This window comes from Sabethes cyaneus, chromosome 3, assembly GCF_943734655.1.
Source record: "Sabethes cyaneus chromosome 3, idSabCyanKW18_F2, whole genome shotgun sequence".
Lineage (NCBI taxonomy): Eukaryota > Metazoa > Arthropoda > Insecta > Diptera > Culicidae > Sabethes > Sabethes cyaneus.
In genome coordinates this window covers 219123219-219142865 of record NC_071355.1, presented here as the reverse complement: position 1 = coordinate 219142865, position 19647 = coordinate 219123219, and the positions used below count along the sequence as shown (strand labels likewise).

The following is a 19647-nucleotide window of genomic DNA, read 5'->3' as shown; positions in this document are numbered from 1 at the left end:
TCTTTCGTGCTTTACGCGCACCAACAAAAGGCAGTCGCAAACGCAGAGTGATAAATTTGCTGCGTGCTTTACCACACCAAGAGCCGCACTCTGCGCGGCTGGATTGTACACCCTGCGCTGGGTCAGTTGAAGTGGTGTGATTGAAAAAAACATTTTTACTGTTGCGGTGCCTGATCCGTACTAACTTAACATAGACCATATTAGTTGTTCAGTGCAGCGTGTATTTTCACTTTTAAAAGGGCAGAAAATTTGTAAATACAAAACAATTTTTTTGCGCAATTCCGCACGGAGTGTGGCAAAGGGCAGCACCAAGTGCTGTTTGTCACTCACTGGGCGATTTTCACCGAGTGCTGTCGTTCGCTCCCACTCTGCTTTCGCTCGTACGCTGTGTGCATATTAGCTGTAGAGGTGTGTTGCCGAATCGCTCTGTGCGACAAGGCATAATATTGGAACATTGGGCGCATAGTGTGAGCGAATGACAGCCCTGCCTGCCACCGAGTCAGTTTGATCAAATCAGATCGTAAATGAGTGGCAGTGCCGTCCCGGGCTCTGGTTAGTTTGTCGACCTCTTTCACATTAAAAAATCGAGCAGTTCGATATGTTTGCTCCGCAGAGAACAAGCGATCCAATTAACTATGGAGAGGGCTTCAGGGTCCATATCTGCTGACGACGGAAATTACAGTGCTGCGCGAAAATGAAATAAAACGCCGTTCCTGTAAAAGACGGTTTTCAAACTTCATGTAGGTAACTTTTCTCATAAACTTATTAACGTATTAGAATAACCTTTTTCTGTTTTGTTGGTAGAAGTTTCAGAAGACTTTTAAAACTTTTGAGCTCTGTACATATTCATCTATATATGTGTAAGAGCCTTGTCTGTAGACAAAACGAGGGGCGACATATATTTTCGTGGTAAAACTCTCACATTAAGCAAAGACTCAAACCAATCATACCAGATTGCATTCAAGACAAGCAGAAGTAAAGTAGTTGCACCTCTTTGAGTTACATAGCGTTAGCGTTACATAACGTACCTCCGATTTGCTCTCAATTAGGCGCGAGGCGACGCACGCGAGTTACAGCTATTCGCTTCGATTCTGCATTCCGATCGGGTACGTTCCGATCAGAAACGTCCCGATCGACGTGTGTTATAGCATACGATGTATTCCGATCGAAGTGCAATTTCAGATCAGATCCAGTTCAGATCGGTATGTAGAATAGAGGCAATTATTATACAAGAAGGCAATCCAGTATCTGGTGAATCAAATTAGAGACGAATTTAGGATGACGTACAAGAAACAAGAATCCAGGGTATGAAATGGGGAAGGCAAATGAGGAGCGTCCAATATAGCTCTAGCCATCCCAAGCCCCTACCTAGCGCCTCCACGTGGCCATACCGGGTAATGCTCTTTTGAGTAGCCAAGCTGGGAGGTGCGAAGATGAGAGGTTCCCGGCTGCCTGATCTCAAAACTGCGGGTTTGGATGACGTATATTCATATAACACATATTTTATTACATTGCCATATACCATCATTATCGTAAAGTGGAAGGGTATCGAATGAATCGAAGACTGGATGAGGGATGTGGTAACCAGCCCAAGTCGTATAAGGTCGGAGAGGATTTTGACGCGCCCTTCTAGCACACAAATCATCACGCAAGATAAGTTTGCACGGCGAAGTTATGTATCTAGAAACCGGAAGTCTATGCTGGAAGGAGTGTCTTATATCCCGTGGAATCATATAAGCGACATTGCTTATAGATCCATCCAATCCCTTTTGGTCCTTCACAAACAGCATTGATATGAAAGTTGCTAGGTAGATAAATTCGATTCTGCAGTAATTCTACTTGCATACAATGGGAAACTCTTGAGGTGATGGTGGCTAATCCCATACATACATACATACATACGTACAAGAAACAAGAATCCAACTTTTTTATCAGTAGGACGAATATGTGCAACTCTTCGTTATCTAACAACTGGAAGCTACCAGCAGTTTGTCGGTAACGACTTGAATCTAGGATTGAGCCAACCAATAGTTTCCGAGGTCTCGCAGAACTTTTAGAAGTGATGGAACGGAAGGTCTACCAACTTTGAGTTGAAGCAGGTATGACATTAGTCCAGAAAATGAGTGCTAACAGGGCATTTTACGCCAAAAGTGGCATCCCTGGTATTGATGATACACATATAAAAATTATTTCTCCTGGTAAGGATGTTCGGCACATGACTACAATTGGAAAGATTTTTTCAGCTTAGCCGCTATTGTAATCAACACTTCGAATGGGAAGGTTAAAGCAACTGGTTTACTAACTGTACAAGTACTTGATGTGGTTTTAGAAAAAAAGTGACGGAATAGCCCCGTCTCATCAGGACGAAGATTCTTTACCATGAATAAACGTAGCAGCGACACCAACTGCTCAGGAAGAAAATCTCGTCCTGAAAAAAATTTCTTTTAACCGCAATTAAACCTGGACTAATTTAATGCCTTTGCTTGAGAAGTACGACAGAAAGAGTGACAAAGCGTCTTCGTCCAAACAACATTTATCAATACCGCGATTAAAGCTAAAACAATTTGAAGTCTGTGTTAGCGAAGTGTGCCAGAATAAGTGACAAATGTTCTTTTTCTGTCTAAACAGACCAGGGCGGATTTGACATCTGTGTTGGAAAGTGCGCTATATCTGTAGTGTTCGGCTGTAATATGATTCTATATGGATGCGCACGTTTGCCGTTTCAATGGAAGAGTTGGGAAAAGAGAATGTAGGGTAAAGAACTAGTTTTAAGCAGTCTAAGCGGGTCACTGATTGTTTTACCTTATTACAAGCGATGGGTTGACTAAGTGGGGGATATCAGCATACCAATCTTCTTGCTATCTTTAGTTCTTCAAGCTGTTACCATTGGAAGACACTATTGTTGTGCTAAACTTTTGATTTTTCGCTTTAAAAGTTGGAGCGGCGGAACTAATTTTGAACACAGCGAACCCATTTTCACCCCTAAGGTGCTATTTTAAGCAATCCTGAAATCTGAATTTTTTTACGTCCCGTTAAAAAATCCCTCGAACTTTTCCCCCTATTCAGTAAGTTCGCGTTCCTATCCGCGACCTACTAATCGGCATCTGATGCGTAATCGGCATAGCGTATCGGCATAGATGCGTAAAATGCCATCTGTCTAAATTGTTTATCGGGGCATACACTCACCGCACCGTTCGGCAAACGGTATTCGTCGTCTCTTTTATTCTCTGGTGTTCTTATGGGAAACTGCGAGTTTGACGTCTCACTCGCTGTTCATAAGGATGGTGGGAGAACAAAAGAGGTAAACATACGGGCAGTACAAACGATCCGACTCAGAACAGTGTTGTCAAAGCAAATAACATTGAAACACATCGTTGCTTTATTAAATCACTGAGAAAATCTTCGAAAATTATTGAAAAAGCTGTCTTGTGTGTTGTTTTTAATAAAGAAAAATTAATTATGAACATACATTTCTCTTGAAAGTACTGAACCACGTTTTCACCATAGGAGGTTTCAGTTAATTTCAAACTTAAAATTCTTATTTCCAGAACCGAAACAGTGTCTTGGCAACACGATAGTTCATCAGTTGTGCTGCAGCTGCTGCTAGTGGTGAACAGGTTTCGTCAATTCAGAATTTGTTTTCAGTTTTGTTAGAAAATAATAAAACTTTTGGCTAGTGACAAAGCCTTAGATAATAGAAAAAAAGTTAGTGAATAATATGGTATGTGACAATTGAGTGTTTGACTTTCAGAGTGGTTGTAATCAGTGCTGAAAATTTGATGAATTCGTTAGTAGCGAGGTGGCGATTGCTGAAGAGCAGCTGAAAGATGTACGTTTTTGGACAACAATTTTGAATTCATCATATTTCTTGTCGGAAACCCAGTAAATTGTGTTTGTGTGAATCAAATGTATGGTTAAGTGATTTGTGAAGATGATCCTATCAAAAGATTTTGAAAATATGAATAAAAAAGTGCATTTTCGGATCATTTATGTTCAACTGATTAAAATAGGTAACACTGCTTAACTCGTTCCTTACCCTATTGTGTTGTGGGAAGGATGTGCTACTGATAAAAAGGGATCGAATAGATAAAATGAATCTTTTCATCGTGGGGAAACGGTTGGTAGTAAAAATAATATGTATATGATTTCTGTAAAGTAGCAGGACAGCAGTAGTTTTGTTCCTGATTTTGTTAAATTATTTCCAAATTCACCAGGGCAATTATAATGTGACCTAAAACTCAGATTCACGTGATTTGAATGAAGCACGTGTCGTATAAAACAAATCGCAAGATTTAGAAACGGAATGTATTAACTAGGCTTTGCTTTTTTAATACAAAATATAAAGTTATTTATTTAGCTCTATTTATAAACCATTTTTAGCCAAATGTATGAACCTCTCAAGTTTCGATAACGGAATGTAGCACCTAGGCTTTGCTTTGCTTTTATGATCAATTGCAGCAAAAAAGTTGAAAGTTACACCTGAGACACTATCACCGTGTTGACGTAGGACCACACAAAGTTGGTTTTTACTGAATGTTTATTTTCTAAGCATTTCCGTGGGGGCACTGTGGGCACAAGACGAACGAGTCTGCCTTGACAAGCGAGTGGACGTGGGTTGCAATCTTTGAAGAATCAGCTCATTCGATGTTAAATGACTTTAGCATAGGTTTATTCTCATGCACCTCTACATTCTTCCTCTTACTGAATTCTGTATTTACCAACAATGAAGTTTCTTGCCAGGACAAGTTATAGGAATGGCATGGGACTAGCTCAAGGTCGACATTAGATACCTTGTCCAAAGGCAAAGTATGACTAGTCTCCGCAATTCCTGTGTCTGGAGAGTGACATTGTTTGAAAAATGGTAAAAGCTATTGAGGATAAGCAGTTCATTCAATCTATAGCCATACTACAGATAAAATAAAGTGCGGAATACAGAAAAATACACCAGGACGATATCGCAATAGATCAAAATACTGCTTGCAGTGATAATTTTCATATGAAAACAAGCATCTCCATGATGAGTTGCATTTTAATATATCGATTATGTGGGAGAAGAAAAATTCATGATTTTTCCTACGAGTAGATTAATGCATGTGCTCTAGTTTCCAAACTGAAGAGAGTTTTTTTTTCTAGTAAGACCAGAGTCACATAATACTAGGTGTATGTATTATAAGGCTATTTGTTGTCCATTAATGCAGCAGTTTCCTGTTTAGCTTGTATTCATAATAGTTAGAATATTTTCTTCGCTTCAAGTCATGCGTAAAGTTATCGCTCCATCTGGGATCTGAATTCCTAATCCTTCTGCCATACATACATGCCACATTGCAAATCAATGCACGCTCGATTCGCCAAGCTAAACCCAACCGAAAGACTCATTCAGGCAAAACTAAATCTTACACATGCAGATCCAGCTGGTCGTGCATGGTAAATACAATTGTGCTGCTCTAAAAAGTGATATCCGATTGGATGCCACTCAGAAACTTTATGCAAAATTGCAACCTGCCCGAGAGCGCCGGGCAAATGCCGTCTGCCTGGCTGGCTGGCCAACATAGAATCGAAACTCTGTATAGTACACAGCCAAGAAACGAACTTACCGACGGACTTACATTCGATATACCACACCGAATTCAATTCAAAGTCCCTTTCGGTGGAAAAAAAACTTGATGTATAGCAGAGCAAATCCAACACAATGTGATCAATCAAGCGTTGCATGGAGATCGATGTAATCGCAAATTGATTTAGGTTTTTTTCTTTAGCTCACTTTTTTACTGGCTTTCCTTCTTGTGTGTGGCGGTCAATTCAGAGGTACTGAATTGTGGCTTCATTTTACCGTTTGGTACGGTGGTACACACATCATACGTTGAATATTCAGTGCAAAGTTCGAATTAAACTAAAAGGTAGCTTACTAGTTGCTGTTTGAAAGTATTAGGTGATATAAAACATTGTTTTGCCAGTGAAAAATTGAGCAATCTTCCAGTATTTTTGGATTGTGTAAACTCGAAAGTTTTGTGATGCAAAGGGTAACCACTTTTTATAGGGAAAGTTTTCTATGCAATCTAGCGGCCGGACGTGGAACGTTTGAGCCAACCGGTCAATGTAGCTTTAGTTTGTACGTTCGGTATATATCCAAAGGAAGTATTACTCGTGCACACGAGAAGCTGGCTGGTTTTAAAAAGAGTTGGACAAGTGTCAGTGGAATTGGAATGGAGATAAGTCGATTAGTTTGGGAACTTTTGTTTCGGTCTGATTGAGACATTTAATTTCAGCAAGAAGGTTTCTCGCTCGAGGAAGAACGATTGTATTCTGCTGGAGCGTGGCGAATGATTTATTTTTCTAACCGGGCGGTGGCGTGGTGACAGAGCTTTCGTTGATATTTATCTTTGGCGGTTGTACTTTCAAGCGTGCTGACAGCATATAAAAGGAAAATTGAAAATGATTAGTATCAGAGTTCATGAGCCACTGCCATGTAATTTATTTTGTTCTACATCTAACACAACTATTTATAAAAAATACTTTATTCCATACTATTGTTTTATATCATATTCCGATTACAAATTTCAATGATGGCCCTTTTTGTGACCCCACTTTTTATGATGATCTTTTCCTCCTTTTTTGCCAAAGTGCTCCTTGTGGCTCCAGTGCTCATCATGTCCATGTTCGTCCTTATGGCCTACATGGTCATGATGATGCGATCCCTTCTTCTTGTGTCCCTTCTTTCCGTACTCATCGTGATGGTGACCGGCTTTCTTGTGGCCCTTTTTCTCGTGACCACCCTTCTTATAGCCATGTTCTTCCTTAAAATCGCCGAATTTCTCATCGAATCCTTCATCATGATCTTCATCGAAAAATTTCTTCTCTTTTTTGAACTCATCTAGTTTGTGTATTTCATGGTGTCCTTTTGTGGAGTGTCCCTTCTTAAAGCTGCCACTTTCCTCGAACTTGTGTCCTTTTTCGCCTTTCTCTCCTTTTTTGTGTTCTTTGTGATACGCACCCTCATCGTGATGTTTCTTCTTGTGACCGCCTTCGTCGTGATACTCCTTCTTGTGACCCTCTTTATCGTGGTGCCCCTTTTTGCCTTCCTCGTGCTCCTCGTCATGCTTGTAGCCCTTGTCACCTTTTTCCCCATGCGATGAGTGCTCTTCTGAATGATGCTCCTTTCCACCGCCGTGCTTCCATTCTTCTTCCTTGCCGTTAGGTCTGGCCCGCACAACCAAAACCATGCAACTGACAAACACGACCAGAAAAATGACCCGCCTAGTCACCATCGCGCCACCGTCAATCAAACGACACCAAAACTGCATTAGCAAAATCAAATTCAATCGCACTATTTATATCGATCCCACCACGGGCGGCTGCGGTTGATCGGGTGAACATGTACATGCCATCACCCCACAGCAGCTCGATTTGCAATCAGTGCAGCAAATTGACACTCACCGACAATGGTTTTTTGATATTTTCAATCGCGCCTGCTATTTTCATGCTAAAACAATGCCCCAGCAGCATGGGCTTTGGGCAGAAAATTGGATAATAAGCAACCAATGTAGTTGTCACAGTTTAAATCGACAATGGAAAGCACATTGCACATTGGAAATGTATTTGACACTGAAAATCACAACCGGCAACATGTTTCGAAAGAACAACGGTGCGAGTCAGATTTTCTATGCAATGAAAATATTTTACTTCTAATAATGGTTGCTGGTGATTAAATTTTATATTATTATATTTTGGCTCACTTGCGTGCCAGATCTTGGCAGAAGGTGGGACACTAGGCTGTTGCAATAAACAGTAAGTTTTGTTTTCTAAACCGCAATGATATCCAGTATTTTTTTACTTAAGAGATTAAAATAATTTCGTGATAACAAAGTTTTATTTTAATTTTACTCCAATACTTATCTCGTTTTTCCGCACATTACTTCTACTGAGTTTCATTTTAACTAAAGTTTATATTAGATCAGTATAGGTTTTGGCGCAATTGAAACGAAATTGAACCAAACTGAAATACAATTATAATGGTGTTGAATCTTAATCTTAATATTTTAGTTAATGGAAAAGTCCGTCTGTAGACGGCCTTCGTTTTTGGAGCTTCAGAGCCACATACGAAATTGGCTTTGAATTAATAATATGAAAAATATGCTCAGAACAGATTTCTTGACATTTTAACTAACCATGCGTTCAAAAGTTATCATCTTTCAAAAACAAAAATTAATTAAAATTCTTTTCCTTTTCTGATTTTGACGAAAAAGGATATGTAGAGTAAAATAATTGACCTCAACAATCTTCTATGAGAAATTGACATGCTTTATTCCAATATCGTAACATTCTGAATTGAATAAATATCTGGGCAGAGCGTTTGATATGAAAATCAAAACTTAAGCTACTTTTGAGCGTACTTTCATGGTAAATAGCCATTGGCTTGATCGAATCGTTTTTACGATTATACCTGTAAGAGGGTTAAAGTGAAATGTAACAAAGTTAAGTCATCATTTGTATCACATGCAAAAAGAAATCAACACCAACGAATCATCTGAGTCTAATAAAAATCCAGTGTCAAACGGATAGCAAAAACAATTCATTTTTATGTCATTTTTGTTATTTAAGTCACATTTTGATGTCTATTTGGTAACATTTCTGCATCTTTTTGTAATTTGTTACATTACAGTGAATTTTATTTTTGTACTGAATTGAAAAAACGAACATCAAAATGTTCTCAAAATCTAAAAGTTAAAAAGTAAACTATGCAACAAGTGTATTCAACAAATAGAAAAATTATAAGTCGAAAAGTCTGTTTTAAAATGTAACCAAAACTTCAAAATGTCAGAAGGCTGAAATATTGAAAAGCCTAAAAGTCAAAAAATAAACAAACAAACAAATTGGAACGTTAGTAGCTAAATGATTCAAAAAATCAGATTTAAAAAAGGTCAAAAATCAAAACTATTAAGTAGTCTATAATTGGTCTAAGAGAAGTCTGAAAGATGTTTAAAAGAGGTTTGAAAGAACTACAAAAGAAGCCTAACAGAAGCTTTAAAAAAGTCTACAAAAAGTCTCTAAGAAATCTAAGAAAAGTATAATAGAAATTTTGAAAAATCTAAAAATAGTTCAAAATTCATTTAATGAAGTCTAAAGGAAGTCTGAAAATAACCTGAAAGAATTCTAAAACAGTTCTCCCAGATAACACAAGATCGTAATAGAAAGTTCACATTAAATCGTTTTCATGTCAATTTTACATTGGAATTGTATAATGATTAGAGTATATCAAAACAAAGTGAACAATAAGTTGTTTTGCGGTCGTGCGTGTCCTCATATACAACTCGACTGTGAATTATAAAGCACTATAGATGATTGCAATATTTAGTTATATCTCAATCATATATTCAGGAGTATTAAGTTGCGTGTTACAAAAACCGCTGTTAAAAATGCAAGATAGAATTAAAAATAATCGTCAAAATTTTCGCACGTATATTGCCTCCACTTTGGTACATATATGCTCTTGTCTGACGTGAAATATAATTTTTTCGTTCAGATATGATGTCGTATTTCTCAGTTGCAATCGAGATATACAAACCAAATGGTTTACTAGGCCAAAATAACTCTACAATAGCCATGAGCAAATTTGGAAGAAATATAAAAGAAGGCAAAAAGAGTTAGGAATGAAATCTAGAAAAACTCTAAAAAGAGACTTAAAGAAGTCTTGCAAGAATCTAAGCGAAGGCTGAAAGAATTCCAAATGATAACTGAAAGAACTGAGAGGAGTCTAAAGATAATGTTAAAGAAATCTGCCGGGAATCTATAGGATTGCTAAAAGAGTTATAAATGAGATCCAGAACAAGTCTGAAAGTAATCTTAGAGGAGTTCTAAAGAACTCCAAAATAGTCTAAAATAGGTCTAGCGGCAATCTAAATGAATTCTAAAAGAAGTTGAAATGAAGTCAAAAAAAAGTCTAAGAGAAAATTTGAAAGAGGTCTAAAAGAAGTCCAAAGATACCCAAAATAGTTTAAGTGTCTGAAAAGGGTTGAAAAGTTATCTGAAAGAGGTCTAAAAATAAACTTTTTTTAAAGAAACCCAAAATTTGCTTAAAAGAAATCTTAAGCAAGTCTTGAAGAGGCTCTGAACGAATGCTAAAATAGATCCAAAGGAACTCTAAAAATAGTCAGAAGCAAATCTGGAAGAAATCTAAAAGAAGGTAAAAAGAGTTCCAAATGAAGTTTAAAAGAAGTCTGAAAAAAATCTAAAAGAATTCTGAAAATAGCCTTTGAGTAGCTAGGCAGGAATCTGAAGAAAGGCTAAAATAGTTCTAAGTGAAGTCTAAAAAAGTCTGTATAATGTCTAAAAGTAGTTCTGAAGTAGTATGGCAGTAGCCTATAGTAAGAGTTTTAAAAGACGTCTAAAAGATGTCTAAAATTAGTCTTAAAGAAGTCAGGTTGGAATTTAGTGGAAAGCTAAAAGCGTTCTAAATAAAGTTTAAAAGAAGTCTATAAAAAGTTTAAAAGTGGTCTTAAACCAGTCTTGAAGAAGCGTGCCAGGAATTTATAGGAAAGCAAAAAAGCTCTAAATAAACTCCAAAAAAATCCTAAAAAGTCTGGCAGCAATCTATAGGAATACTAAAAGTGTTCTAAGCAAGGTCAAATAGAAATCTAGAAGTCTAAAAGGAGTCTAAAAGTCTGACAAGAATCTAAATGAAGGCAAAAAGTTTTCTAAATGAAACCCGAAAAAGTCTGAAAAAGGTCTGAAAATAAAGATTAAAAAATTCTGGCAGGAATCTATAAGAATATTAAAAGTTTTTAAAACGAAGTCTCAAAGAAGTTTGAAAGAAGTCTAAAAGAAATTAATGTAGACTAAAAAAATCTAAAAGAGATCCAAAAATAGTTTTGAACAAGTCTGGAAGGAATTTATAAGATGGCTAAAGGCGTTATACATAAAATTTAGTGGAAGTCTAAAAGAAATTAAAAAAAAAATTTAATAGAAATCTAAAAGAAGTCTAAAAGGAGTTTAGAAAAAGTCAAAAAGAGATCTAAAAAGAGTTTTAAATAATATTTGTAGGAAGGTTAAATGAGTTCTAAATGTAGTCTAGAAGAAATCTATAAGAACTCGAAATATAATCTTAAGAAAGTCTTGCAAGAACCTAAAGGTAGGCTGGAAGAGTCTTAAAAGAATACTAAAAACAGTCTTGAAGAAGTCTGGCAAGAATCTAAATGAAGGCAAAAGGTATTCTAAATGAAACCAAAAAAAAAGCCTGAAAAATGTCAACCCAGACTTAAAAAATTCTGGCAGAAATCCATAAAAATATTAAAAGTTTTCTGAACTTCTTTTTATAAATTCTGGAAGGAATTTATAAGATGGCTAATTCCTCGAACACCGAGTACTCTTCGCCAGATCTCGCTCCACCTGGTCTAACCACCTTGCTCGCTGCGCTCCTGGAAGTCTAAAAGAAATCTAAAGAGTCTAAAAGAGATCTAAAACGAGTTTTACAGAATATTTATAGGAAGGCTACAAGAGTTCTAAATGAAGTCCAAAAGAAATCTAAAAGAACTCTAAATATAATGTTCAAAAACTCTGACAAGAACCTAAAGGAAGACTGGAAGAGTTCTAAATGAAATCTTAAAAGAAGTCTGGAAAAGATCTAAAAAAACTGTCTGCCGGAATACTAAAAGCGTTCTAAACGCAGTCTAAAAGAAGTTTAAAAGAAATCTCAAAGAAATCTTAAAGAAGTCTAAAAGGAGTCTAAAAGAAATCTAAAAAGATTTAGAACTAGCTTGGGACGGTTCAAATATGACGTCCATCAAATTTTCGCTTTTTAGACCCCCCCCTCCCCCCTCTGTCCGATTGTGTCATCATTTCAAATCAAATCAAAATCAATCAAAAAGTCCCCCCTCCCTTTGGACGAGGCAAAAACTCGAAAAAATTAAAATGAAAAAAGCATGTTAAAAGTAAAAGGCGGTTAATAAAACTTGCTTAACCTTTTAAGAGTTTAGTGTGCGATTCATAAATAAAAAGAAAATATCAGTTGCGTATTTTCTTGGAAAATATAAATTAAAATTTCCTGATTTTGCCGGATAAAACGAGTGTCTAAGAGTTTTTTTTAACAAAATAACAAGAAGATTCCACGTGTTTTGTATGAGACAACGAGACCTTCTATTGCAAATCGTCACTAATGTGAAGCGAAGGCAAAAGAGAATCAGCTTCATTTGTTTAGACTAATCTCAAGTTTTTAGTCTTGACCTTGAAATGCGGTCGTACATATAAATTAACCCTCTAACGGGTAAGACCGTCTGTAGACGGCCTTCGCTTTTGGAGCTCCAGAGGCGCATGCAAAATTTGTTTTTAATTGGCAATATGCAAAATGTGTTCAGAACAGATTTCTTGACATTTTGACACTAATATCATAACATTCTGACCATGCATTCAAAAGTTATCATCTTTCAAAAACAAAAATTCCGAAAAATTCGGAAAATAATTAATGCGCGAATATTTCCTTTTTTACCTTTGAAGGAAAAGGACATCTAGAACAAAATGATTGACCTAAAAAATGTTTCTATGGGTAAATTTCATGCATTATTTTAATTTTGTAATATATCTGAATTGAAAAAACATCTGGGCAGAGCGTTAGACATGGAAAAAGAAAAAGAGAAATTGGACTTTTTCTTACCTGGCGCTCCTCCAGATAATTATTTTTGCATGAAAATCGGAACTTAAGGTTTTTTTGTGTGTACTTTCATGATAAAATAGTCATTAGCTTGATTGCATCGTTTTTACGGTGTTGCCCGTTAGAGGGTTAATATTTTTTAAAATGACGGTTCTGCAATTGATGAAGGGACGGTAGGGGAAAGAAATGAAAATTTTTGGTGAAGGAGGGGAAGAGCGAAAAGGAAAGGAGCATTGGACAAAAGGTAGGAGTCAAAATGACTACTTGTCAAGCGTAGCTACCAATATCCCCCCTCCTTTCCTTTCCGCTGCTCCCCTCCTTCACCAAAAATTTTTATTTCTTTCCTCTACCGTCCCTTCAACAATTGTAGAACCATCGTTTCAAAAAAAATATTAATTTATTTGTTTCGACAATGTTGAACCTTTCTACGAACTTCTAAAATCAAAATAAATTGATGAGTAATAAATGACTAAAAACTGAAGTTTTTGATGTCTTTTTCTAAATTTTTTTTTCTATGGATGCCACATGAGCCTAAACCCCCTCACCCCCCCCCCCCCTCTGTCACAGTCTGTCACAAAATTGACACCCCCCTCCCCCTCATAAGCTGTGGACGTCATTATTGAATGATCCATTAGAAGAAGTTTAGCAGGAATGTAAAGGAAGGCTAAAAGAGTTCTAAATGAAGACTAAAAGAAGTCTAAAGGTACTCTAAAAATAGTCCTGCAAAGTTTGGCTAAAAGCATTCGTTATAAACGAAGTCTAAAAGAAGTCAAAAGGAGGCCTGAAAGAACTCTAAAAGAAATCTTGAAGAAGTCTAAAAGGAATCTAAAAGAGATTAAAAAACAGTCATGAAGAAACCTGGTTGGAATCTAAGGAATACTAAAAGCATTTCAAACGTAGTCTAAAAGACGGCCAAAAATTCTAAAGGAAGTCTAAAAGCAGTGTTGGGCACCGCTAATTCGCTAACCGACTAATCGAGAAACGCTAGTTATACTTTATAATTTATACTCAGACTAGCCGAATTGTTGCTGGACCATGATTGCAAATAAAGTGCCGCTGTTTATTTGAAAATTAACAAACTGTAAAACATTTTATCCATTATAATAGGTTTTGATCTTAGGTAAATTAAGAAAAGTCATGTAATAAATGTAAATTACAAATAATTTGTACAGCGATAGATTACAATGCAAGTTGTTGCGATATGTTCAAAAATAAACAGTAACTGTTAATTTGCAGTTTGCTATTAGTGATTAGCGAAATTTCCACGACTATCGAGCAAGTTGCATCGGCTAGCGAATTAGCGAATTAGCGGTGCCCAACACTGTCTAAAAGTAGTTTGAAAGAAATCTAAAAGAAATCTTAAAGAAGTCTAAAAGAAGTTTAAAAGAGTAGAAGTTTAAAAGAAATCATGAAGATTGCTAAAAGAACTCTGAAAATAATCCCAAGAAAGTCTGGTAATGATATAAAGGAAGGCTAGAGGAGTTCTAAATGAAATCTTATAAAAATCTGGCAGGAATCTATAGAATTACTAAAAACGTTCTAAACGAAGTCTAAAATAAACTTGAGAGAAGTATAAAGAAAATCTAAAAGAAGTCTAAAAGAAATCTAAAAGGAGTCTAAAAGAATTCTAAAAGAAATCTTAAAGAAGTCTAAAAGAAGTCTGAAAGAGGTCTAAAAGAGATCTGAAAATAGTCTTGGAGAAGTCTGGTAGCAATTAATAAGAAGGCTAAAAGTATTCTAAATGTTAGACTTCATAATAGACTTTTGAATTAAGTTTAAAAGAAATCGAAAAGAAGTCTAAAGGAAGTCTAAAGAAATCTAAAAGAGTCTGAAAGAGGTCTATAAATGGACTTGAAAAAGTCTGGCATGAACTTTACAGAAGGCTAAAAGGATTCTAAATGAATTCCAAAAGAAGTTTCAAGCAAATCTAAAATAAGGCTAGAAGAAGTCTGATAGCAGTCTGAAAGAAGTATAGAACATATCCAAAAGAAGTCTTATGGAACTCTAAACGAAATCTGAAAGATTTCTAATAGGGGTGTAAAAGAAGGTTACATTATTTTTGTGTTTCATTTGATATTTCGATATTTTTTTGGACTTACTCTATAAAAATTTATATCCTGTTTGCGAATCCGCGTAATTTTATTGTTATTTCTGTGTCGTTATTGTGTGTGTCTTTGTGTGTTTCATTTAGTGCTAGTATAATATATTAGTTTTTTGTGTCATTTATATCTAATACTTGCATCTTAGTCAGGTAATTTTTGTACTATTTTCGTGCCATAATTTATGCCATTTTGGTACTATGATGCATAGTAACAGTCAGTTATTTCACTTTCATTGTTATTTGTCTTTCATTTTCGTCAAAAAATTACGATGTTCTTTTTTTTTGATATATTATTTTTGTATCATTTCTCCTATTTGTATAAGTGTTTTTCAAATTCCTTTTGTGCCTTTATATCTTTTTGTTTCGCTATTGAATTACTTTTGCTCTATCTTATATCATTTGTTACCATTTTTATAGTATTTTTGAATCAATTTGCTCTTGTTTTTTGAATCTTTTTGGTCATTTTTGGATCATTTTTCTGTGTCAATGTTTTTGATTAGAATTGTGAGATTTTTTGGTTTAATACCTATTATTTCTGGTATTATTTTTCGTTATTTTTGTAATATTTGAAATATTTTTGTGTTAGTTATTATGGTATTTTATGCCGTTTTTGAATCCTGTTGTGATCTGCTTTTGTTTCTATATTGGGGTATTTTTATATGGCTTCTTGTATCGTTTTCTTGTTGTTTATTTTATTATTTTTTAGTATCATTTTTGTAGTATTATAGTACCATTTATATACCTATCATTTTTATTTTATGGTTGCGTCATACATATATCATTTATATGTGTCATCTTGATTGCTTAGGGTCAGCTTCAGGTTAGTTTGGTACTAATTTTCTATCATTTTATATTATTTTGTGACATCTTGTAGCATCCGTAGATTAGAGAAATGGCATTTTTCCTTCTGACAGAATTTCAGGCCCTTCGTCCAAAGATTCCATTAAAAAGATTTTAAAATAACGTAGGTGATATAAAACCTATAAAACTTCAAACATGAATATAAAAGAAATAAAACAAATTGTAGTTTTTCAGATCCCTTCAGATAGTTTGTTGTAATTCGCATCATTAACTTAACATTGATGATTGAACATAAAAGAGTTGAAAAATTAGAACAAATAATTAAGTGGTCATGTCGACTGCAATTATACGGATTTTAAAAAATAAACAGCATAAACCAATAAGACCAACCGTATCAAAATAATCTTTTTAGTTTATTATAGCGATCAATTGCACGTCCTTCTAGTCACATTCCAAATTTAGGTCAAATTGTTAAACATCAGTACTATTCGCGTTATGTTAAGCAGTTACTAAGCTACATGCACAGATTGCGTTATATCAATACATGATCAACAAACTTTCCAATCGAATGCTGCTTGCTAAAATACTGCTGCGAAGATTTTTATCTGCAAAAGGCCACCAGCTAGCAAGAGCCCGACTTTTTCTTTAAATTCTATTTCCTGGCAGTAAAATGCTTTGACAGCGAGAAGGAAAACAATTTTATTCTATTTCCCGTTAGCATTTTCCAATTTCGCACGCATAGCACTTGCCACACGGTTCGTCCTTTCCAGCCCGTCCATCCGTCCGTTCCAGCCTGCCAGCCAGCCAGCGTCCAGCAGCGAGCGCAGCAAAGGTGCTGAAGCAGAACACAAGGAAAAATTATGTAAATATTTGCGCACAAAGTTTCAGACACTTGATTGAATATATTTACTTTCGTTGGCTTTGCTCCGGCCATGACTTGATGGCACACCATCAAGTCAGCCTCTGTGACATTGTTGCTATTCTCATGTAGGTGTACAGAAAGATATCGGAATTATTTTTTTCGTTAGGTTTCTTTCGCAATAAAATATCTATCATTTAAAATCCATTGAAAGTTGTTTAATCCTCTTTTTTCGCTAAAGGAAGGATAAAACCGAAGATGTATGTTTAGGCATTAGAACAAAATGTATTGTTTGATAGTTATCTTGAATGTTTCATTATTTATGCATTTGTTTTTAAAATCTAAAGTTTTAAATGTTCAATATTAAATTATCCGATAAACCTGATTGGACGTTAGTCTGTTTCAGTCCTTTAACATCATTGTCAAGATGGGTAATATCATAGTAATATTTATAGGGTATTTCAAATAGTAAATGGAAAACGAAAACATCAGAGGAACTAGGATACTACCTTGCGGAACATTACATTACAATTTTTTCCTTAAACTTTTCTACTATTTTACGCCATTCAATCGCTAAAGGATCTCAAAATATAACAAATTTACCGGAAATGTTTCATAATGTTACTGAACATATATGCATAATGGAGAATATTCCATACCACACTGCTGAGTAAATTACAAACCAGTAGCCTTATTTCTCCAAACATCCTCAGTCACTGTTACATCCATTTGCTGTAATTCCGTTTCCATTTTCCAACTAAAATGCTGAGCACATTTGGCCGTTGCTATTTATTGCTCAACAATGGTATTTTGCAAAACCTCATGTGAATATCAACTGAAAAACTAATGTGTTATTTGTGGCCTAAGTGGTACCTGAGTGCAATTCTGGAATTATTGCTCTCCCGAAAAGCGAACGATTCCAGCGAACACAGTGACGACGTTCAAATGTGTAAAACAAGGCGGAAATCTGCTGGCCGATATCCTGACAACGGAATTTGCAGGCAAATTTTATTTACTCAATTCGGCTCGATGTTCCTATTTTCCACCATCAGCATCGGATCGGAATAAGGCTTCAACGCCAGGAAATGAACGCTCTGACTTGACTCTCTATCATCGTCATCTCCATGGCCGCCGGTATTGCAGTAAGGTGTTCGTTATTTCTACACATTGCTCAGTTCAGTTTAGACCGTACTAGCCTAAAAAGTCGAGAAAAACATACACTGTCATGCAAACATCTGGAACTGTTCCAAAACAAAATAACATAAAAGTTGAGCAAAAGCATATTTGCACAACTTAAGGCACCCATCATACGGGCAACGCAAGCGACCGAGGGTGGCTGAGTGCCAACCAGGGAAGTTTTATCATTTATCATCTGAACGAAACAAAAACCGAATCCTGCTCGTCATCGTCTATCGACGACCACAGGAACGGCAGAAGCAACAACGAAGAAGCAGTGGACCAGCAGCGGGAATGTGTGTTGCTGCTGCTCGAGAAGGAAAATAGGAATGATGGGAAATTTTACCAAACCAACACGAATACGATTACATTTATTTTCATTTTGACATTCTCCCTCTACAGCCTGCAAACTTCACCTAAAGCGCTACAAGCGCCAGCGTTTGAATTTTCTGCGCTCCATTCGCCGGTCAATTGAATTCTGATTTCATCGGAATTTTAAATTTTCAGCTTTCGTAAATCCTTAACAAAAATCTGGATAATCTTATTGGGTGAAGTCCACTCTTTGAACCTGTTTAGCGGGATTTTGGATTTTTTCCCCACAATCGTGATTGAATATGCATGGAAAGATTTCATCAACTTACGTTTTCCAACAACGAATTCAGGAGGCTGAAAAGTATGTCTTTTGTTCGATAACTTCTGATACTACACAGCATCGCGAAAATTTTTCCTTCTTATTTTTGGTATTTAATAAAACTAAAGTTTTTTTTATAGAGTTACTTCAATAATTAATGTAACTAATGACCAACCAATGCTTTAAAAAACTGAAGAAAAATGAACCAGCAGAATTCTCGATAAGCGCTTAGTCATTATTTCTTGAAACTTTCATAAAAAAAACTACAAGCACAAAGAGTATCATTTTGAAAGCTCTTCGAAAGGATAATTTATATAATTAATGACAATAGCATGCTGCTGACACATCGTAAAATTGATCGATGCAGCATTTCAGCACAAATGGCAAGGATTGAGCGAAGACAGCAGCATGAGGCGATACGTGTGTGCATGAAGGTTGGGCCCATAAACTTATATCGATTATGTTATACCAGTCAGCCTCGTACGACAGTTTTCGATGCCAAATCGATAGATTTATATTTTCCGTAATTCCGGAATGGAAACCGGAGCAACAGTGGCAAAGACACGGTAGGGGATTTTGCTACCACTCATCATGCCGTTGTTCCTGATTTCATCATGGTATTTTCACTGCGTCCTGTCGTTGAGTGAATAACGACCTTTCGTCGTCCATTGCGTCACGTGTGTCAAGCAGATGTTAGCAGTGTTGTTAACTATCCGAAATAGAAATTTTTAGCCAGAACACCAAAAGAAATCACCAACCGGTTTGATTAACACTCTTTTTCAGGTTTATTAAGTATGAAAATACAAATTTACGTAATTGTTTTTAGGAAATACTGTATTTAACGTTACCTGTTTCAACACGACTCAACCATTCAAAATATTCTCAATACATAAAAGCGTATGGCTCTCTGTCATCATGTTCATTGGCTGTGCCAAATCACTAAACCATTCACGCCGAAAAATCACGCCTATGTGCTACATTTTCGAAACTTGATCTTCAGTTTTTATTTGACAGACTTCGCAGCCGGCTGTTACGAGTACAGGATAATTATGAGGCTAACAGCAACAATCTCTTCCAGTTAAGATTCGAACAAACGACGATTGGCTCCCAAGTAACACGCTTCAACCGCATTTAGTTGAAATAACTTATTTATGAGTTGTATTAGTCATATAGCAGTCACTTCAACAACTCTATAACAACTGTGTTGCTAGAAGAAATTACTGAGTGGGACTCCAACCCACACTCTCTCTGTTTGCGCTCAAGTGTTTTGACTATTAAACTATCAGTACACGACACCCTATATAAGATAATCTCACATCTAGTTTCGATCATTCCAGTCTAACCATTGGTACGCATACATTTTAACTTTTAGTTTTTGACTGTAGACTGTTGATTGTTGACTGTTGATTGTTGACCGTTGACTGTTGACTGTTGACTGT

General features: G+C 36.0%; 1 protein-coding gene across 1 annotated transcript; it reads right to left on the bottom strand.

Moving 5' to 3' along the window:
• Positions 1-6557: 6557 nt before the first annotated feature.
• Positions 6558-7265, bottom strand: LOC128743953 (putative eggshell protein). Its single transcript, XM_053840665.1, has one exon. It carries the CDS (start codon positions 7263-7265, stop codon positions 6558-6560), a length of 708 nt encoding a protein of 235 aa, XP_053696640.1.
• Between the last annotated feature and the right edge of the window lie 12382 nt (positions 7266-19647).

What these genes read in the sequence shown, in the direction of transcription:
- LOC128743953 (XM_053840665.1), bottom strand. Translation starts at nt 7,265, where the DNA reads ATGGTGACTAGGCGGGTCATTTTTCTGGTCGTGTTTGTCAGTTGCATG.